This window comes from Anoplopoma fimbria, chromosome 6 (assembly GCF_027596085.1).
Source record: "Anoplopoma fimbria isolate UVic2021 breed Golden Eagle Sablefish chromosome 6, Afim_UVic_2022, whole genome shotgun sequence".
In the NCBI taxonomy this organism is placed as follows: Eukaryota; Metazoa; Chordata; class Actinopteri; order Perciformes; family Anoplopomatidae; genus Anoplopoma; species Anoplopoma fimbria.
The window spans coordinates 3,451,962-3,474,940 of NC_072454.1; the positions used below are offsets into that span (position 1 = coordinate 3,451,962).

General features: G+C 42.3%; 1 protein-coding gene across 1 annotated transcript in view; it reads right to left on the bottom strand.

Moving 5' to 3' along the window:
• Positions 1-238: 238 nt before the first annotated feature.
• cdh11 (cadherin 11, type 2, OB-cadherin (osteoblast)) overlaps positions 239-22,979 on the bottom strand; it is an 87,064-nt gene continuing 64,323 nt past the window's right edge. Inside the window, exons 7-16 of the mRNA XM_054599976.1 lie at positions 21,405-21,572; positions 16,033-16,220; positions 9,891-10,004; positions 9,656-9,795; positions 8,903-9,039; positions 6,907-7,028; positions 6,390-6,507; positions 4,446-4,697; positions 3,094-3,245; positions 239-2,903 (exon numbers count right to left, since the gene is read on the bottom strand). Coding sequence (XP_054455951.1) covers positions 2,538-2,903; positions 3,094-3,245; positions 4,446-4,697; positions 6,390-6,507; positions 6,907-7,028; positions 8,903-9,039; positions 9,656-9,795; positions 9,891-10,004; positions 16,033-16,220; positions 21,405-21,572 — 1,757 coding nt within the window. The 3' untranslated portion in view covers positions 239-2,537. The remainder of the gene's footprint in view (positions 2,904-3,093; positions 3,246-4,445; positions 4,698-6,389; positions 6,508-6,906; positions 7,029-8,902; positions 9,040-9,655; positions 9,796-9,890; positions 10,005-16,032; positions 16,221-21,404; positions 21,573-22,979) is intronic.

The window sequence follows — 22,979 nt, forward strand, 5'->3', positions numbered from 1 at the left end:
TCACTCGGCTGAACTGTAGGTTGCTGCCTGGTCTGATCACGTTCCTCCCTTGACCTTTGTTCTCTACTATCTACATACTCTCTAATCACTGCATTAGCTTGCTGTATAAAGTTCTTCCATTCCATTTGTTCTGGATCAACTCACCGGTTCAGGTCCGCTCCGTATCTGTAAGTACATTCAGCTGACACAAAGTTTACCCCCACACATAATTCAATATCATTTTATAAAAAGAGCATTTATTTCAAAGTTTTTTGTTTTTTTTTCGCTTCGGAGATTGAAGCACATAGTAAAGCAACATTACAATGTTCAGAAAATATAAGTGTGATGCTGTAACATTTCTTTTAATCTCATCTTCTTAACATGTTTTTGTTGTAATACTGTAATATTCTGCATGTATACTAAAATAAGAACTTTTAAAATTGTACAAATCGGTACCATAAAACTTGACAGAGAATAAAAACGAGGCGTTCTCTCGCTGCAACAAACGGATTGCTAGTTTTCCTCTTGAACAGGGAGAAGGAACGAAAAAACGCCAAATAATGAAAAAAAAACAAAAAAAAGAACTGAAACCAAACCAAAGGAAATGAGAGAGGTTGTATTCACACAGGCATAAACCAAAGCTGATGTTTAACTTTTGGCTGTAGATTTCTTATAGCTGTCCAGAAAAGAAAATCAAATACTTTGTTTTACCTCCATGTTTAGACGACCGTAAGAACATCAAATTTGCCAAAAAGTTAAACATGAATTTGTTCCTGTGTAGCTGCAGCCAAAAAAAAGAACAATTACTGTCATAATAATGCTGATAATAATAATAATAATAATCATAATAAAAAAACAACAATAATAATCATAATAATATAATAACATTAAAAAAGAGATTGAACAAGAACCCACACGGTTAAAAAAGGATGTTCTGGTTTCTCTGTAAATGTGGTTTAGAAAACACGCCTTGTGTTATTCTCCAGCGTGCACGTTTTTATGTTCGAATAGCAACACGTGTTGATGCAACAGGTGTTGCTGCCGACATAGCCGGTGTCGAGGAGGAAAAAATACACAACGCAAGTTTTCCCCCGGTTCCACATGTAGCGGTCAGAAACTGCACATCCTGTTTCAAGAGTGCGGGAGGCGCAAGTTGGATCCTCAAAGTGAAACATCACACGTCTGCACGCTGCTCTGTACATACCTAACATGGAGAATAGTTTGCTTTCTGAATATACTTTTTCGAGTTACAAAAAGAAACGAAAGGAGAAAAGCAACAAAAAAAAAAAGAGAGAATGCACTGCGTTGCAAGAGTGTCCGTTAGGTTTAAGGCGATTTTTAGAGCTCACAGGTTTCATACTCATTGTGATTGATCATCATTGGTGGACTCTGGATGAGGAAGTGATCATTCGTCGGTGGACGCGGCGTGGGAAGTGATTGTTTATCGGGGAGGGGATGTGGGCGGGGGGGGAGGACACAGGGGCGTGGAGACGGGCAGCTTTTTTCTTTTCACGTCATTCTCCTCCGTGAAGAACGAAGACGAAGATTCATCCACAGTTTTTATTCCGTTGAATCCACGTTCAGTCCGTCTCGTTTCGGGAGCAGTAAAAAAAACAAAAAACCGAACGGTATTTGTGTGACGTGTTCACAGATATTCAGTCCTGTCTGTGTGTCGCTACTGAAGCCAGCGGTCTCTATCCTCACCTTTTTGTAATGTTCGCCCCCTGGAGTTGTTGTTTATTTATTATAAGGCCACCATACTGTGAAGATGCTGCGAGCGTCTTCAAAGTATCAACAACCCAGAGTCTGTCGCGCTATTTAAACCACAGTACCTGCTGAATTCTGCACACACAACAACGACATTTGATAAAAGCATTTACTTTCAACTGTTCGACCCCAACCGACACGTCTTCTTTACCATTTTGATTTCTCTTTCACAACATCAGGCCGTTGCTGGATCCCATACTAACCTTTTCTTTTCATTAGCTTGTATCTCCTTCTTCCTCTCTTTCTGTGTGTGTTTTACATACACAACAAAGAGAGCAGCTAAGGGGAAATATACCCCCGACTCAGGAACCTGTTCAGGGAATAAAATCTCTCCCAGGAGCCATTGAGGAAGTACGTGAATCCAGTCCACAAAAGTATATAGAACCTCAAAGAAACTAAACAGTTAGCTATAAGCAAGTCATTTTTGATCACACAGCAAACATTTTGTTCCCAACAATTTACTTTCAAACTGGCGACAAAAACGGATCTACCAGCCCTGCAATGCTTAAGTCCGTAGAAAGAGAAAGGGAAAGACATACTGTAGGCGGGAAAGCAGAGATTTGGGGGGAAAAACTGGAAGTCCAAGAGTTCGTTATGTGTTCATTAACAAATCGTCTTGGTAGGCGCCGCGGAAGGGAGAGCTGTTAACGTCCGTCGACACGTCGGCGTGAACGGATCAGTTGGTAACGATTGGGTACTGGGGAGTGTTAACCCTCAGTTAACAAATCCTCATGGAATCAATTCATCAGAAATCGGGGGTTTGGGGGGGCGTCCACTCTGGAAGACCACTGTTAAGAGTCTTCGCCATCGTCGCCATCGTTCATGAAGCAGTCTTTGGTCCCGTACAAATCGGCCAGCTTCTTAAACCTCGGCCCCCAGCTCTGCAGATAGTCATAATCCAAGTCGGACTCTGTCGTGACGGACTCGAGGGAACTCAGCGACCCGGCCAGCGATCCTCTGCCCTCGTATCCGTAGATCTGAATGGAGTCGTAAGGGGGCGCCGTCGGGTCGCTGTCGGCATCCGCGATTCGAGTCTTGATGAAGTCGTCGACGTCGACGCTGTTGGCGGCCGGGTGGCCAGCGCCGGGCCTGAGGGGAAACTGCAGCTCTGGTTTGATGTCCTTTCTCGGCAGGAAGCCGTTGGCGCCGTCTGGGTTCTGAACAATCGGAGAGGGAGAGAGAACCAGTCAGGTAAAGGATGCAAAGAGACTTTCAGAAGTTGTAGAGAATGAGCAAGCTGTTGGTGCGTCATGTTCAAATATCTGTAAATAACAAAGCTATTATTGTCTTCAACAAAAACAAACAAACAGAAGAAACGCTAGGATTCCACCTCGCTCCTCTTCGTACCTGTAGTGTGGCGATGTCGAAGGCCTCCGTGTCCTCCTCGCCACCTCCCTCGTCATCGTACGTGATGATGTTCTCCCTGATGTCCTCCTCCTCAAACACTATCAGGGGCTCCTTCTTCTGACGCCTCAGCGCAACAAACAACACCACTATTGCTGCCAGAGAGAAAAAAACACACAAATCAAATAAAATGTCTTGGTGTTACATAACAATCCTCACACGATCTCTGTGAGGAAAGAGGAGAAAAAGTGAGCATTGGGTAATTAGTATGCACTGTGGGAGATAGTGTAATTAGACCTTGGACAGTTTAATTAATATCATTACTGTATTGTGCTATACACACACACACGCGCCATTTTAATTGCAGTTGGTTATCAACATGTCAGATTTCTAAAGGGATCCCAGCTGTGTAGTACGATGGGTAGAATGGGAAACAATGTGGGAGTACGTTACAGTAAAAAAAAAAATGGATAACGGCTAATATGTGGGCCGAGGAAGAAAACTAAGGTTGGAGACACAATTGAAGACTTTTGCTGTTTTTGAAAGCACATTTTCACAAAATACCAAATATAAAAAACTAAAAGAAAGAGACCCCGAAGATTGGGTATGAGAGAAGAGTAGAAGTGACTCTAGTTCCCCACGTTTCACCTCTGTTTGAAGTAAATACCCAGCATGTTTGGTTTATCTAGGACATCAAATAAACAGACTCGGACCTTCTGAACCCTAAACAACCTGCCGGCAGGATTGAAAAGCTTGTTTTGTTTTTTTAACAATCGCCAAAACTACACCGTTTATCATGGGTAGAAGCTGTAAAAAACTGTCATTATCGTCAGTTTTTCATCTTTCAAATGGCCCTCGAACACCTCATGTGGTAGAACAGTTATTTCAGAAAAAGCAACCAAAACAAAGCTTAAAATTGTGATATTTCCTCAAGAAAATATCAAAATTTTATCAGAAAAGTACAATCAGTCTGCTTTAACCAAATGCTGTAAAAAATATTAAATTTGGTGCTCTTCAGTGCAACTAGGAAACAATGAATGATTCACCTGAGACCAACAGTCTACTGTATGTTGAGGTTGTAAAAATGTAAATAGTTCAATGTACATAGCACGTCAAGCCTTTTTTTACCAACATTGGCAACACTTGTGGGTTCTTGGAAAATGTCGGGTGTATATAGATTCCATTGTTTTCCAATTTTTGTCAAATAAATTATCAAAGAAATTCAACTTTATATGATTCATGGCATCGTAAAGAAAACATCCTTTCCAGTCCCGCCGGCAGGTTTTTGGGGGTTTCAGAAGATTAAAAGACTCATTCTGTAAACAAATCTCCAATGATCCGTTTTCGCTCCTCACCCAGCAGAATGACGATACAGGCCAGGATCGCTATCAGCGCCCCGGTGCTGAGGCCGGCGGGCAGCACGTAGGGCTCCACGTTACAGGACAGGATGGTGTCTCTGCTGTCACAGGAACACACTCTGATGGTCAGGGTGTTGGTGCTGGTCATCGAGGGGAAGCCGTTGTCGTTTATCTCGATGGGGAGGTAGTAGACGTCCTGGGTCAGACGGCTGAATCCTTTACGGAGCACATAGACGCCGGCCGTGCTGTCTGCGGGGAGAGATGTCGGTAAATAGACGTTTAAAAAAATATATTTTAAACTACCAAAGAACAGTAATGACTTTTATTATAGCTTGGATTCATCTCTGGAAGATATGATGTTCCTTCAGGAGCTTCATTACCAAGCAAAGAGTCTCTTATCATTTACATTAAAAGTACATTACCAAGCAATATAAGGGAAACGTATAAAAGCCACTGGACTGCACTGAATGAAAGTATTATATTAAATCTACCCAGAGTTACTGTTGGACAAACTTTGGAGACTCAAACTCACTGGTGTTACTGTACTTGTGAGGACCCCCGACTGGCTGCATTTATTTCTTTACCTCCAATCTTAACCTTTACTGAAGCCTCGTCCTTAAAACCTTAAAGCTGTTATCACTTATTCACAGCAGCAGCATGGTGCCACATGTTATCTCCTCCACCCCCTGCTTTCTATTGAACCAAAGATTTGGGGGTTTCTGGTGAAACTTTCTCACTTTTCCTCTCTTTTTCATTTACCCGTATTCTTGGCGTACAGGCCAGTACCAGCTGAATGGTTTTCTATTGAGGTCTATCACGATTTGACCTCCCTACCACACTTCTTTAATACAACAATCTCTCAGCCTGACTCTGTACAGTTTACTCTAAAATAGATACTAAAATGATTTTTATTAATAGTGAAATGCTTGAACAATACAAAGACTGTATCGCTCTGGTAAAATAAAGCACAGGTAAAAAAAAACAAAAAAAAAGGAAAGAAGGATGCGACACATACTAGTTGCAATAGGAAATTGAAACCTTTGTGATTTTAACAAAGTTGTACAACATTAACTTTGTGAGCACGGACTAAACTACAGCTCCCAGGAGACTTATGGTGCTTGCCTCTTTGTTGTTAGGTTTCATCCAAATCCATAAAACTCACTAAAGCTTCAAGTCCTTTCTTATAACTTTCTATTTGTAATCTCTGCTGTCTTAACACTTTTACAGCGTTCGCTCCTCTCTGACCTGCTGTTACTGGAAAACGTCTCTCAGAGAGCTACGATGTTTAACCTGTGAACATCTATGGCTTATGGGAAATGGTGTTTGTTAAAGGCTGCAAATATCGAATAAACCACAATATTGGATCTTTTCTTAAAAAGCTACCATCCTTATCTAGACGAATGAAGTGAGCCATGTGACATTCTGTTGAGGAAAAACTCTGCTCCAAAGCGAATTTTCTTGTTTTTTTTTATGCTCACAAGGTCCCTCAAACCCTCCCTGTTCATCATAATAAACCCACATTTCTACTTTTCTGTCGTTCTCTTCAGTCTATAGTCCACAGTCTTCTTCTCTCTCAGTCTCTGACTTTCTTTTCTTTGCGTCACGAAAACTTAATTCAATCAGCTGGCCCCCTAAGATATTTGTACAGACGGACAGAGACCCCACCGCAATTAATACTGCCCGCACAACATGTGTGCGTTCGCATGAGTGTGTGCGCGAGTGAGATTCAGAGCACCTGCTGCTCGCTACAAGGTAGTGTAAGCCTCCATCTGGTTATGCTTTGATCTAATCTGAGTGGAAGAGGGGAGGGAGGGAGGGAGGGAGAGAGAGAGAGAGACGGCAGATGAAGGAACTGTGCGATCGGCTGCTAGAAAAGGGTCAGAAGCAGAGAGAAAGGAATGAAAAGAAACGAGATAAAATAACATGACAAAGGTCTCCTACCTCTGTTGTCTTTGAGGGAGAAGTTGTGGTTGTGGGTGACTTCCGGAGCGAGGCTGAAGGTGAAGTGTTGTCTGTGAGCCATCTCGTCTTTGTCCACTGCACTCACTATTTCAATAACCTGACACACACACACACACACACACAGAGAAACACACAAATCAGAACAGAAAACACATCAGTGTAGAACGCTGTTGGTAGGTAAACACACACACTCAAACACACACACAACACACACACACACACACACACACACACACACACACACACACACACACACACACACACAGAAACACACACACACACACACAGACAGACAGACAGACAGACAGACAGACAGACAGACAGAAACACACACACACACACAGAAACACACACACACACAGAAATATAGACATAGACCTAGAACGCTGTTGGTAGGTAAACACACACACACGCACGCACACACACACACACACACACACACACACACACACACACACACACACACACACACACAGAAATATAGACATAGACCTACCCTCCCTGGCGCGACAGTTTCACACATGAGGACCTCGTTGTTGTTGGCAAACTCTGGAGAGTTGTCATTCACATCTTTCACTTTGATGTTAACACGCACTTTGGTGTCTTGATGGTGGCCTCCTGTACAAACACACACACACACACACACACACACACACACACACACACACACACACACACACACACACACACACATAGTATTAGTCATCAGTATTCTGCTGCATGCAACAATTCAAAGCAGTGTCAAAGTCATTAAAAGCAGACTGCCATTTGTGTGAGTGCTGGTGTGTCTGCATTGTAATCCATGTTTGGCATTGGTCGAACACAAAGCTAACAATCAATCTATGAATATTTTTCCAGCAAAGATTGCCCGTCAGCCACTCAGCCGGACATTTGTTGTTTTTGATTTGCAAAAATTAGAGGCACGAGATTGCGAGACATCAAAATATCCACTCAGTTATTATCCTGCTCTCACTTTCTCAGACTCCTGATTCGTGCTGGTTATTGGCTAAAAAACAATGTATTTTTCTATCTGTTCATCTTTAAAACAGATAAAAAACCAACCATCCGTTTCGACACTGTACTGCCTCGCATATTTGTAATTCTAGTCAGTATGATTTTCTCCTCTACCCTGTCATTACCAGGCATTTATTTAGCTTTCCATGGCCTGTTAGCGGTTTGCAAGGGTCCTAGTTTTGTGGGCGGCGAGCCCGTTTCCATCTGGCCGTCTGGCGTCTAGCACGCCACAGGGAAACCACGCGGCGCTCTGGTAGTTCGAGCCCGCGACCACAGAATACCAGGGTGGGGCCACTGTGGCCTGCTGGATGGAGAGGTTTGTTTTTATGTGGGGGTCGAAGCCTGGGAGAGAAAAGCGCCCGAGGGCCTGTGAGTCGACTGGCATTCCCCTCTTTTCAACCCCTCGCTCTCTCTGGATAGTTGATTTTTGTGGTGGGGATGGATACTTGAAAGTTTCAGTGGTGCCTGAACTTTAGTTTTTTTACTTTTCTTTCGCTGCGTCACAGTTTAGATAACAGCTTTCGTAAGCATCAACCTTTTTTGGTTGTCACCACCTCATTCACTCAGCAAAAAGTACAGGGAAAACAGCTGCACTATATATGCCTTCAGACTTTCTTTAATCGTCAGATTTTTGGCTTCTGTGTCTCTCGTGTATCCAAATCACAAAACTGTCAGAAGAAGTTTAAATCCAAATTACTATCCACATGTGGGACAACTTTCACATCTCTTAATATCCAACTAAACGCAGTAGATCCGTGTTTTTTCTTACTTCTGACTGAACTACATAAAAACAACATTCGATGCCATGCAGACAAACTGCCCACAATGCAACAGTTACATACACCGACCCGTGGCCACACTACCTGGGGTAACAGCTGGTAAAACTCAACAAAAATAATACCACCGAGGATCTGCATACAGCTAATCCCTCCTGGTTGTATCTGAATATATAATTAGCTCACCAAGGTTTTTAAGCAGTTCTTCACTGACATCCACACCAAAAAAAAAGAAGAAAAAAGCTAACTTTAGTCCCAGCCAGAGGGGGGGAAAAAATAAATAAAAAAATAAAGTCAGCAGCTTGAATCCACTTAAATTTTGTACATAAGATGTCATGCAGTGTACCAAGCACCTGCAGAATGACAGGTTGGGCTGAGGATGCCAGCAAATGTACAGCCTGGTGACTGTCTGGGATTCTTTTTCCATCTGTTTGTCCTTCTTTAACTTTGTCTTTACATCCTATACCAGTATATATACATATATATATATAATGTTTAGCATTTCAGTAGCACGGATCAGCCAAGATCTAACACATGCAGACTGTTTCTATTTCACTAACTGTTCTTCTGAAATGACTGAACATATCAGTAAATTAGCACCGACATTGTGTCACTTCACATTCAGACATAACAGGCAAACAGACAAAGCTAATACATACTTCAGATGTTTCTAGATGTGGATGTGTGTCTGTGCACACGTACCTATCTCTGTGGCCGACACAGATATGTTGTGCCAGGCCTGAGCTTCTCTGTCCAGCGGCCTCGTGGTCGTGATCATGCCGTCTTCTGAGTTCACGTTGAAGAACTGCTCTATATCTGTGTACAGAGGGATCATGTACCTGTACGGGGGATTAACACACAGACATAATAGTGTTAGGATGGAGGGATTTATTCTAGCTTGCATGTTAAGACACAGATACACTCAAATTCTTTGTGAAAACTGAAGTGATATTCATAAAAAAACAGAGAGCAGCTGTAAGATGCAGCAATCCTTGAAGAGGGGAACATTGAGTTTTCAGTTGGATTATGGTGGAGATAATTGGGTTACAAAAACTAAACAATTTTGCGAGCAGCTATTTGTATAGGTAATGTAAAATTACTGTTTATAGGAAGTAATAAAGAAAAAAAGTGAGGCATGCATATTGTTTTATAGCAACTAACTCAGTGTTTTCAGTTGATTTATATCAAATATGGCAGGCTGTGCTTTTGTAATCCTGTTTTGCGTCCCTATTCTGTTGTAAAATTCTTTATCTGCATAAAAATATTAGTGCCAGGCCAGATTTCTCAGAGTCATATTGTTTGTTCACCGAAGCTGAAGGAATTCTATTTAAATGGGTTTGGTTGTTCCAATTTACACTGGTTTGAAAATTGAAATTCTCACACCGCTGCTGCGAGCGTGACTCGGTGGATGTGTTTTGTGTGTGTTTGCACACACTGAGCGTGCCTCCTTGTTACCTGACGGGATTGTTGGCAACATCAGTGTCCTTGGCGTGGACGCGTCCCACCTGGGTGCCTTCGGGCGCGTTCTCCTCCACCTCAAAGGTGTAACTGGGAGCTACAAACACAGGAGGCTCATCTGCATCCTCCACTGATATCTGCAGACAAACAAACACACAGTAAAAAAAAAAGGCTCCACACGCACACACTCTCCTGCATGCAAACTGACAAATGCACTCATAAAAAAACAAACCTTTATCGTGGCTTCGTCCTTGTAAGGCCCCCAAGCGAGGTACTGGGGGTCAACGTGCGGGTTGGATCCCTCCACCTTCAAAGTGTACGACCTTTTAGTCTCAAAGTCCACTTGCTGAGAGAGAGGAAGAGAGACGGAGAGCAGACCGGTCACTTAATCAGTTCATCCCAAAAAGCAAAATGCATACATCTTTTATCAAAAATCATCTGTAAACACATTCGAACGGTATAGCATCTTTGTGCAGTGTAATGACGTCTGATTCAGCTCTGATCTATCCGAACTCCATTCAGAAAACAAGCATTTTAAAAGTTGTTTGTTTGTCGTCTCGCCTGCAGACCTGACAAAGCAATAAGTCAGACTTTTTACAAATCGGCATCATGATGTGGTTATTTCGGCATCATTTTTGCAAACGCAGACACTGGCTCTTTGAAATCCAGTGAGTGGTTGGTGCAGTACCACTGTTCTCTGCTAGGGGGAGCTGTTGCTGCATGAATGAAAACAAGTCATATTATCACATTATCACAATAACCATCTCAAGTATTACCACTACTGTTACAGCCCAACAAAACCCAGTGACCTGAATGCACAGTGGTTTGATATCGTTTTAATGTGATTAAAATATTTGGTTGTTTCTGTTAATGAAAACAATATAAGTCTGTTCTTTTAATGAGGCAGGATGAGGTTTGGGATTCTGGGAAATCACATGATTAAAAGTGAGTAGTAAGCGTCTGTGGTGGGGGATGAAATTCAAGTCCCAGGCCACAAGAACAACAGTTATTTGGCTTTTTTAACAAATTGTTTTTCATTTATTAAACCATTTGTAATCAAGGCAGGTCAATTATGAATATGTGAGCATTTAAAATCCCTGGCATGTTTTTTTCAATATCACAGGTATGCCAACGTAAAAAAAAACCTGAGATTCAATTCACTCATATTGAACTGAGCTCCAATTCACTTACTCTATAGTGGGAGAAAAACCCATTGACTTATAATGGCCTTGGTATTAAATTGACTCTGAGTGTGCGCTTTGACGTATGCAGCTCGATTGCCCGAAAAGAAAACATCACACATTTGCCTCGCGTCACCTTTCTCATTCAGTCAGAAAGAAATGATTAAAAAAAAGGTAGCGCAGCAATTACAACACGGTGACCCTCAGCCAAATGGTCGCGCGTCTATGAATCTTCCTCTTTCTCCTCACTTCTATTCTCAAGTGCCGAGTTCTTTCTGGGGGAAAAGTCAACAAATGTATAGGCCGTCATTGTATAAAAGCTATAATACCAAAAGGGACGCTCTCCGCCATGATTATGAGGACGTGTGCATTGCCAGCAGCACTTGGCTTGCGACTCGCCTTAATCACACACTCTTATGGGTATCATCGCCGTATTATGAACCCAGATAATAACTGCTTTGGTCCCCACCACCAGCCAGTATGACTGATGTTGAACTGGCAAAGTCCCAGGAGTGAGCTTGATCTTTTCATCTCCTGGCTACCATCACTTAATGAAATCCCAGTGGGAGGAGAGCGGGCTCATAAGCCCTGTGTGAAGTGTTGTGAAAGCAGAGTGACGCTGCTCTAGAGTTATGAGTTTAACACAGGCGACAACCTCCGGTTCACTGAGTGAAGACGATGCTGAAGTGTCTTAAACTTTCATTATTTTCTACTGTCCATCAGGGGGCGACTCCTCTGGTTGTATAGAAGTCTATGAGAAAATGACTCTACTTCTCTCTTGATTTATTCCCTCAGTAAACATTGTAAACATGAGTTTATGGTCTCAATCTCTAGTTTCAAGTCTTCTTCAATACAGCATGATGTTCATTTAGTAAATGATGCTCCATTTAGAGTCAAACAGACCATAAAGCAGGGTATGCTTTAGGGCGGGGCTTCGGTGATTGACAGGCTGCTACGAGAGACATATACAGTCTCTGTAGGTCATTTGTTCAAATTTGAAATATGATCACTTCCGTTCACCGGTTGCCAAAATCCAATATGGCGACGGCCAAAACGCCGAACTTGAGGCTTCAAAACGTCCACAAACAAATAGGGGACTTCACGACGACTATGTAAACTTCCTATATACAGTCTATAGTTTAAACACAAGTTTACTGGGTGGTACCAGTGATTAGGATGGTAACCAAGACAACCGATACCAAATATTATGGATGGAAGCTTCCAATTGCTAAGTTTTCACATTAAAAAATGTCTAATCTGTATATTGAGGCAACCCTGCTTCTAAGTGATACAAAGTCATGAGCCTAATCAAGCAGAGAGAAATAATTACCACCAAAAATATGATATCATTATTTCCCTTTGTGGTCCGTGATCAAACATGGTGGCCACAACAGCTTGCAGTAGCTCTTTAATGTGATCAGTCTCGGAGCCTGTTTTCATGTGACGTCGCTGCCAAACGCCTCGCCGCTGTGAGGGCCGTCTCCTCTCCATACATCGCTTCAACGCTCACTCAGTCGCAGCGGCGCCTTGACTCCGTGGCGTCGGCGTTTAGCGTGTTGATGACAGGTACAATGCTAGTAGGATAGATGTGACCCAGTTCTTTCATTTTCCCTTTTTTCCGTCACGCTCCCTTCTGTCTCATCTGCCCTCTCTCTCTCTCTCTCTCTCACTCTCCATCTCCCAGTCTATAGAGTCACTCTCTCTTCATTCTCTCTCACTCTTTTTGTAATCAGTGTGAGATAATAATATTCACAATAAGGCCTCCCCCCCTCCCTCTCCTCCCTCTCTCTCGACAACACACACACACACACACTCGGCTCCTTAATATTCTGTGGACTGCTTTCGTCAGGACACAGTTGAAAGAGAATAGCTGATTAAAGCTCATCCCCGTGTGTGTGGTGCGTGTGTGTGTGTGTGTGAGAGAGAATAGAGATTAGTAAAGGCTACTCCCGACACTGATTTGAAAGTGTGTGAGTCCGTACATGTGTTTTCGTGTGTGTGTGTGTGTGTGTGTGTGTGTGTGTAGCGTGTGAGTGAGTGTGCCTTTTCATCCCGTATGGTACTCTACCTTCAGGGGGCAAAAGGTGTTGATTTCCCCCGAGAGACATCATGACTCAATAAACAAACAAACACACACACACACACACACACACACACACACACACACACACACACACACACACACACACACACACACACACACACACACACACACACACACACAATTTCAAATCAGCATCAGCCTATTAAGCAATTGTTCCAAGAGACACGGCGATCCATGTGGGATTGTTGTGTGATAGCTTCTGCCGTCAGTCACGTAGACGTGAACAATGTTTCATCAACCACGGTCGAAATAACTAGCAATGCTTTGGACGTGATGTGGAAGTCCCCTGTCATGACATCATCACTCTGTGAATTCAACCGAGCTGTATTCAGTTGGATCATTTACTACAGCGGTGTGAACCCAAAACAGACAGATTTCGCTTTGATTTAATTGCAATAAACGCATCAAAATGATGCCAAAATAATAACATATCAAAATGTGGAATTGTAAAAAGTCTGACTCCGTGCTTTGTCAGGTTCGTCCGCAAGACAACAAGGAAAACAACTTTTAAAATGCTTGATTTCTGAATGGAGTTTGGATCAATCAGTGCTAACATCTTATAGCTGCTCCATCAACGACCAAAACAACGTCACCTAGCAACAACGTATTTGTAGACAGTCCATGGTTTACACACACACATTTATACACATAGTTCTGTCTAGTTTTTGTACAAATATGAAGTGTTTTCTCAAAGCGACTGTATTTTTCTCCCCTGCATTTCTGATTAAACTACGTCAGGACGATAGGAGGAGAATCTCAACACTGCTTTCCAGACAGACAGAAGTTGAGCTAAATGTCTGCATGTGTGTGTGTGTGTGTGTGTGTGTGTGTGTGTGTGTGTGTGTGTGTGTGTGTGTGTGTGTGTGTGTGTGTGTGTGTGTGTGTGTGTGTGTGTGTTAGTTTCACCAGACTGTTTTTTACATCACGGTCCTGTCTCGTTTTAGTTATACTGCGTTGAGCGTAAGATGTTTCCACAGGCATTTGATTCGAAGTTTTTTCCGCCTCTGGCTGGTTTACAGTCGACCACATGCACGCACACACATGGTGCCCCACTTCAGCCTAATCAGCTGCTCTCATTTCTTTGATTGGGCTGTCCTGCTTTGCTCATCAGTGCAGTTAGTCAGTGAGCTTCTTAAAGGAATCTTCCTTTTAAAAACTTCACATTTGAACGGTTCCTATACGCTTTTTCTTCCTACATTTTTATCTATATTCCAGTTCTTACTCAAATCCGGTCAAACTTACAAATTCCCACCACAACCTCATAGTTTGTACCCGGGTTAATGCCTTGCTCCAGGGCACAAACTTTGTAGTTGTTGAGAGAGGCCAGGGAGCGTTACTCATTATTATCGGTCCTGATGACACCGGTGGGATGAGATCCCCCCCGCCCCCTGTAAACCCCTGGCGGTCTTAATGCCACGCTCCGGCTCTGAGCTCCAGAAGGAATCGCCCATGCAGACGGTTGTTGAGAGAAAAAAGGCATGAAACAGACTTCTATCGATTGATTCCGGCAGAGATTTTCCCACAGCGTCGGTGGAAACGAGCTGCGGGGTTCAGGCCGCCTGCTCTTTTTTGAGCGACGTCATCGCTGTCTGGACAGGAAACGCAGCGTGCAATCAATGGACGCAATCGCGCTTTAATGCACATTCTGTAATTATATATTTTCATGCGAAGCCTTTTCTGTGTCTGGCAAACCTAAAATTGTCTTTTTAGGATAACAATTTAGCCTTTTTGGAGTCTGGTTTTGACGTATTTTCCTTCTCATGTTCTACACATTGATATGTTGACTATAAATGCTTTTATTTTGTAACTGAGCGGTCAAACGATAAAAGCAGATTGCCATAGCTCAGTGGATGATTCAGCTCACTGAACCTACACGTACGACTGTGTGTGTGTGTGTGTGTGTGTGTGTGTGTGTGTGTGTGTGTGTGTGTGTGTGTGTGTGTGTGTGTGTTTATAAGAGAGGGAGTTTCTGTGTATTTGACAGCACTGTATGTGTTTGAGAGAATAAGAGTCAGAAAAAGTAATTGTGTGTGCTGAGCTGGACCACTGACAGTGTTTGTGTTTTTGTGTGTGTGTTTGTGCGAGTGTGGGTTACATTCACAGAGCAGAAGATGAGAATCTCTGGCCGAGGGAAGCATGAAAGTTAGTGCACACTCAGTCGCACAAACAACAGTGGAAGTCAGTGTTCATATCAAAGACGATAGGAAACAATGAGGGTCATCAGAGAAGGAAAGGAAACCCTTTGCTTCCACCCATGTGTCTTTCCTGCTCCATATATAGATCTTTTTTAAACGCATTAATTAACTCACAAATAATGACTCAAACGAGGGCTTTGCAAATCACACACTGAACTGCTTTGTCTACAGAAAAAGTGCTGTGTCAAGTACATTTCAGTGCTGGCAAATTGAAAAAGTGGACGATGAAGTCTCTTTCAGCTAATAGTGCTTTTGTTTGACCTCTTCCTTAACAGAAGCGGCAGCAGCCACAGAATCCTAAAACCTTATCTTTCTTTAACATTAGATCTTTATGTTACATTTTTAACTTAACTTTGACTCTGACTATTCCGCCCTCTCAAGCTTTTTTTCATCTCTCCTTAAAATTGCTATTATCAATATTTGCTATGATAATAACAAGACATCACATTTGAAAACAATGCTTCAGTGATGAACCTACAGAGGATGCTCACCTGTATCTGCTGAACCTCAGGTTTACAGAGTTTTATAGTGAGTTTCAGTTCATCGTTTAGTTATCGTCAGGTGGCAACATGACTGTTTCGGTTCACTCACCGCTCTCATAGCGTCTTTTTCAGCGGACAGACACATTTATCGACTAGGTGGTGAACATTTAGCAGCTAAAGAAACAGATATTTCCCTCAAGGGTTGGTAGAGACCAAAAACAGAGCTAAAAGAGTGCTAATGTTGGACGTAAATTCACCAAATAGGCCGAAAGACGACCCCAAATTAATGATAATGTTGCAACGTAACTGCACAATATTTGCTGACAAGCTTGTCTCGTCAAGTTAAAAGTTGTGCTCACAAGAAACAGAATGATTTATAGCAGGTCGTACGTCTTGTTCACTCTTTCCTTACCTTCTTCAGTTTGATTACAGCCTCTCTGGTCTCTGAGTCGGTGCTCAGCTCAAACATGCCCAGTCCGTCTCCGTCTACCAAGCGGTAGCTCACCATCCCGTTGTCTCCCAGGTCGGGGTCTTTGGCCTTAAGACGGCCCACCTCCTCCCCGGGCACTTTATCCTCCATCACAGACATGGAATACACGCCTGAGAGGAACAAAATGGAAAAAAGCAGAAAATATACTTAGCTTTGGTCGGCCAGTTGGTGCCAATGTCTGGTTCCCGGCTTGTTTTTAGCATTCAGCACTCTTTAGAGTCTTTTGATAATTTCTTGGCCGGCTGCCACTGTGTTTACTATCTGAGGCTGGGGTCAGTTTTTGGAGGGCAGAGAGGCATTAACATGAACTATGCCATCTGTCTCGTGTTGCCCAGAGGATATTAAAACCCCCTCCAGTGTCAGGTGAGTGTGTGTCTGAGGGAGCAGACACCTGGCTTGCAGAATGAGAGCAGGAGGACCATATGTCTCCTCTTCCTTTATCCTTTTACCTGTCTCTCTCTCTCTCTCTCTCGTTTCTCTTGTATTCTTTCCCCCAAACCACCGTTCCTCTTTCTCATTGTATCTCTCGCCCTCCATCCATACCAATATTTCCCCTCCGTCTCCTCCTTCTCTATGATTCAGACAATCGAGCCCAGCGTGGACTCATCACTTTACACCATTAGCATGTTTCACCTGCTCGCCCAGGTGTCGCAACCCCGTGAATCATCAGATTAATTTTGGTCATGTGGCTTACGAAAGCGAATGCCAAAATGGGAGAAGAGCGGAGACTCACAGGACTCCCATTCTCCTTCAACCCTCTGCCCAAATCCGTTCCTCTCCATCTTTCTTTTTCGTCTTTAAACTCCTCTCCACACTGTTGGACTCTCTCTTGGTGACATCCTTCCCTCCCTCTCCATCCCTCACTTGCCTCTCCCTTTTTTTCCACACGTCACCCTTCCCAAATCCCTCCATTCATCCTCACCTCTCCTCCCCCTCTCCACCCTGTTTCTCTCATGTCTGTCCCATCCACCTCCTCCTCTTCCTCCTCCTCCTCTGCCTGCCTCTTCTGGCTAAAAGCTCATTTTCATCCCTGCCCTCCCTTCAGCCTTTTTTCCTCCCTCTCTCCTCCTGTCGTTCCATTCTTGCTTTTCCTAAGTAGCTTAACTTCAATGGCTCCTGGCAGCTGAGTTAAACGCTGGATGACAGGACACACAGGCCGGCGAAACCTGGCTGAGGGATAACACGAGGCACATCTCAGACAGGAAACGCACATTTACATTCAAGAGCTGGTACTTGTTTTCTTCTGTAAAACCAATGTTATTTTTCACCAGTTTCAGGAAGTAGATACGTAAACGATTGCTCTTACTTGTCTTCTAAACAGATGTACAATCTTGGAAGAAGAAGCTCCTAAAACCAGAAAAGTTTAGATACAAACACCAATAAAGAGCCTCGTAAATGTAACTGATGGATCACAATGCTCTAGGTCAGTCATTTTAATGTGATTACCAACGATAATGTCTTATATTACAGATTGATAATGTTGGAGATGCATTTTATATTAGTAATTTCAACTTGGCAGGCAGACTGGATAACAAAGCATTAAGAAGAACATCCATAAGTAGAGTTTAGGAAAACATATTGCCTCTGTCCCATAATCTTTTTTTCTTCTGAACCAACATTACAGCTATTTATGTAAATTTTTTAACTAACTATTTAACAATTAATGACTAGAGAGGAGTTTATTGATGCATATAAAGCGCTAATGTGTCTTCGTGGTGTGTTGTAATTACTCATGTGGGTGTGGACTTGCATTTAGCTCAGAGTAATAATAAACTAATTCTTATTTTTTTATCTTTGGACAGCATATATTTATCGAAGGTTGAAACGGTTTGTATAACATACTCCATATTGAGGATTTAAACACGACTCAAGGGTTTCTATATGCTTTAATATCCTTATTTATGATATGATGGTAGCCATGTATCACACTCAACATAGTGTTCTTTACGCTTAAAGGGCAAACAGCGTTTCTGTCAAGGAATGTTCTCATACGTGAAAGTCTCTTTAACCCAAAACGTAGCCTTGATAAAGTGCTAATCTTAACACATTTTTTCCTCTTACTCAAAGGACTCAAGGATATCACTCTTAAAGAGAACAAAAAAGTCACTCCTTGTTTTGAATGCATTTTCATACAAAAGTCCAGCAACACGTGTCCTTTACTGCTGGTTACATGAATATCGTCTTCATAGGGAACAACTTATTTAGGTTTAGGCAACAAAACTACTTGGTTAGGTTTAGAAAAAGATCGTGGTTTAGACTAAAATAACTACGGAAGTGGCGTAACTTAAGTACAAAAGTTACCTGACAAATAAATCAAAGGTGACATGATACGAACGGCAGTCTCCTGGGTGAAATGACAGTTTTTGTTTGACCCATCCTTCTCAGTTTTAACATATTTCACATATGATATTGTTTCCATTTCTGGCCAAACTTTTATTAGACGTTCCTCCCCCAGTTTAGAAGATGGATTTCCTGCAGGGCGACCTCATGGAATGGAAATCAATCCTCTCAACCATGTCAGCGTTTAATTTTTTATTTGATGGACTTTTGTTTGTTCTTTTGGTGATGAGAATAGACGGTTCTGTAAAATCAATCCTAAAACACACTGGAGGTAAATGATATGTGCAAACACACTCCTGCAGATGTATGAACCAAAAGATTATCTTTCCCAGCTTCTGATGTCTGTCACCGTCTGCTTTGTTCTGCTCATGTTTAAACAAGAATGAGAGAGAGAGAGAGAGAGAGAGAGAGAGAGAGAGAGAGAGAGAGAGAGAGAGAGAGAGAGAGAGAGAGAGAGAGAACGACGACATTCAACAAAACCATCCCTGTCATGTCGGCCTAATAAAGACTGAAGTCAGAGAGAGTTGAAGAACAATCGCTTGTTATTTGCCTTGGTTCCTCTGCTCCTCCTTCTGTCTGTGCTGTGATGGATTTTTTTCCCCCCCAATAATGAGGTGAAAGGGAGAGAATTACAAGGACAGAAAGTCTGTGAGAGACGGAGAGATCGAGCCTCGGAGGGAAAGGAAAAAAAAAACGGCTTGAATGGAAAGTGAAGAGCTGAGAGGGAGTCAAACTGTGCTGTACCTCTTTTTCTGCCTGTTTCTTTAATCTCTTCCGTTGTGTTTTTACACCTCTTGCTTTCCCTGATTTTTTTTTGTCTTGACTTGCTTATCTGATTTCCCTTTTTCTCTCTCTCTCTCTCTTTCTCGGCTCTCTCTCTCTCTCTCTCTGCCCATCTACTAAATAAGTAATCACTGTCCTCATTCACACCATCTGGGAGGCTTTTCTTGCAGGTGTTTGTACTTTTTTTATATAGCAAGGCTACTGACAACCACAACATATTACTATTTGATGTGTTGTCTTGTATCACAGATGTAAACTGCCAGCGATGCACAGCTGATATTTAGAAGTAATGCAAAGAGGCACTTTGTAAGTGCCTCTTTTGTTTGACTGTGAATCCTGCATTTTGTCCTTTTTGGCTTATTTTCTAAATGTTTTATGTCCACTTTGGATGTGGGGGAACATCAGGATGGCCTTAGAACCCATCGTTACCGCCTCCTCACAACACGCATGGTTCTCTCCGTCGTTCTATAAGCGTTTCTTTATTATTATACTGACTGTGAGGCTTCACTGCCATCTTCCAAAGCTTTGCCTCGCTGCTCCGCTGGGAGCCAAAACCGATGATGCCATTCTGGAGGCCCAGGCCGTATAGCTGGGCCCGCCAGAGGGAAGGAAGGAACGCCAAAACCAGAACCAGAACCAGTACTGACTGACTGAAAAATGTCTGTCGGACACTGTTGCCCTAAAATTAGAGGTTTTCTAAAGGGAATCTGGTGCCTCAGAAACAGTACCGCTTCTGTCCACAGGGACCGCCAAAATCAACACAAAACGAGAGCTCCATGTAGTAGCTTTAAATGTAAATATTTGATTAGAAAATTCCCATACTCTCTCTACTGACTCGTTACTTTAGGCCTCAGTTAACTTGGCTTTAACAACATTTCTGTGGCCAATTAACACCTGTCAAATCTAATGCAATCCAATCTCTACCTCTATCTAAATGTGGTACGTTTGACTTTGCAGAATCCGATTTTTAGCTTTGCGTCGTATGACTCTAGTTCACAGTCAGCTCCTTGGAAATACACGAGAACCTGAGTGATGGTTATGTCAGGTTCTTTCTTTCTCTCTTGTGTCTTTTCCCTCCCTCACTGCGTCTGCTCGTGTCTCTCTCTGTCCTCTCCTATTCAGCTTCTCCACAGGCTAAATCCTGAGCCCTCGTCTCTCCGTCTCCCCCCCCCTCCCCCAGCCTGCCCTTCGCTCCATCCATTTTTGCAGCTACTCTGTTGAACCTCTTCCAGGAGTTGTTCTGCTCAGAGCCACAGGAGGGGAGAAAAAAAAACAAAAAACTCCACAACAACAGAGGGAAACTCTAAGACGGGATGAAGGAGAAGATGGACGATAGAAAGAGGCAGCTGGACATAAAAGTAGTCCGTAGACTAGTTGTTAAAAAATACACTAAATATACTATGTACCATCCAAACTTACTGCATTTGTGAACTTTGGTAATACCAACGTACGAGAAGATGATTCATATTTGTTTTTATAGTCATAACATAAGTAAGAAAACCTTGGAGTAACACCTGCAGAAACAACATATTTGAAAACTATAAAAGTTCAGGATTCATATACAAATTCCCCAAAATATGAATTCAAAATGTTATGTTTCTTTTTTATTTTCTTTAAACATCATATTTGCAGCTCTTGACAAACCCAGGCCAAATATTTCACTCCTTTTTATTGCTCGGAAAATCAGTAATTCACAAATGTCCCGGGGAGAGGTTTACACACACACACACACACACACACACACACACACACACACACACACACACACACACACACACACACACACACACACACACACACACACACACACACACGCCTGAGGACATTGCAGGGGGCCAGTAGAGAACCTTTAATAATTGATTTCTTAAGTTATCTTGTGTGCCCCCCCCACAGAGTCTTCCCTCGCTCCTAGCTACCTAGCTATAGCGACATGTTTTCTGGGTTACACACATACACACGGAATGATTTACACTCACACACATACACGTTGGACTGATATAACCCACATTCACAGATGTGCAGCACTGAAAGGGATTAAAGGAGCAGCGGGATGGAAGTACAGGCGGACTGTAATGTGGCTGATGTGACAGTTTCACACCTCCTAAAGGAAAAGTCACAGCAGAGGAAGGCTACAGTTCAGGTTCTGGAGGGATAGGAGGCGTTGTACTCACTCTGGGGGAACTTTGGAGGGTTGTCGTTGACGTCTGTGAGGGTGATTTTGACCTGCGTGGTCCCCGACAGCCCACCCATGTGACCGCCCATGTCCTTGGCCTGGATGACGACATCGTACTCCTGGCGCGCCTCCCGGTCCATGTTTGGCAAGGCAGTACGGATTATACCTGGATGGACAGATTTCAAAACATCAACTTGATGATGTACCATAATATGAGTTTTCCTTGACTTTATTCAACATACTATACTCAGTTTTTGTTAATGTTTTTGTTCTACTATACTATGGCTGAAATAATACTTTTTTTCCATACTATACTTTGTATTTTTTAAGGAATTATTCGACAACCTAAACTGTGGCTTTTTTAAGACTTTTTGACATACTTTAGTATTTTTCATTACTTTCTGCGACGTTCTATACAAAGTCTTTTTCATTACTTGTTTCCACATACTATACTCCTTTAACGCCTTTTTCTACTTACTATATAATTACTTTTTCATGACTCTTTAAAATAAAATAATATATTAATTTATTATGAATACATAAAGACAGAATATATGTTTTTTTAAAACATTATTATGACATACTATGTTATGACTTATATATGAATATATCATCTAAATTATGTAATTCAAACATTTTTATTTTAATATTTCCAAAAAATCAAAACAGAAGAAATTAATTTACAGTGTGATTTACTTTCAAAAGATGTTTGAATTTTGCTCATCATTCAAACAAATGAGAACTCTAATTTTTTTTCATCTCATTTCCAAGTAATCTTTGCTTTCTGTTTAATTCATCAGCGACTGTTCACTTTCCATCTCTCTCTCTGTCTCTCTCTCTCTCTCTCTCTTTTTCTCTCCCGACATGCTTCGCTGCAGTGTCTGGGAGTTGAGGCTTTCTACTGTCATATTATGCCAAGTGTGTGTGTGTGTGTGTGAGACAGCATGCAAAGCTGATAATCTCCAAACCAATTAGAAATGTGAGCTATGGATTTGAGCCAGTCAAATACCCAACACTGGTTTGATTAGCCAGATTTACTCTGCCCAAATCTCTCTCTTCCTCTCTCTGCCTCAACCACTCTCTTTCCATGAACTCACTTTCTCCAAACCAATTTTCTCTCTATATCTCTACGCTAACCTCTCTCTCTTTTCTGTTCTTCTTCACCCACACCGTACTATTACAGCTCCATGTCTGCCCCAAACCTCTCTCCTTGCATCCAATTTCTTCTTTGAATGCAATATTGGGCCTGTGCTCTGCAGAGACCAGGCTGCATGTCCTCTGGGGAGCTTTCTTTACAGCAGATTCCAGTGGAGAGGACGAGCTGTTATGTGATCCCTGCAGCGGCTAGTTCTTAGCTTTTTATATTGAGAGTGGTGGATGTAAATGTTGCATGAAGGAAAATGTTAACTTTTTGGTTTTTGCCACATGCAGTTTCCACAAGGTGCCTCATAGATAGAGTTAAGGGGATACACACACTTTACAGCTTTGAAAACGCATGTGTTCCCTGTTAAATTTTAGCTGACAAATGATTAATAGCTGAATTTGCATTGCCTGGTTGAGTAACTAAATGTAG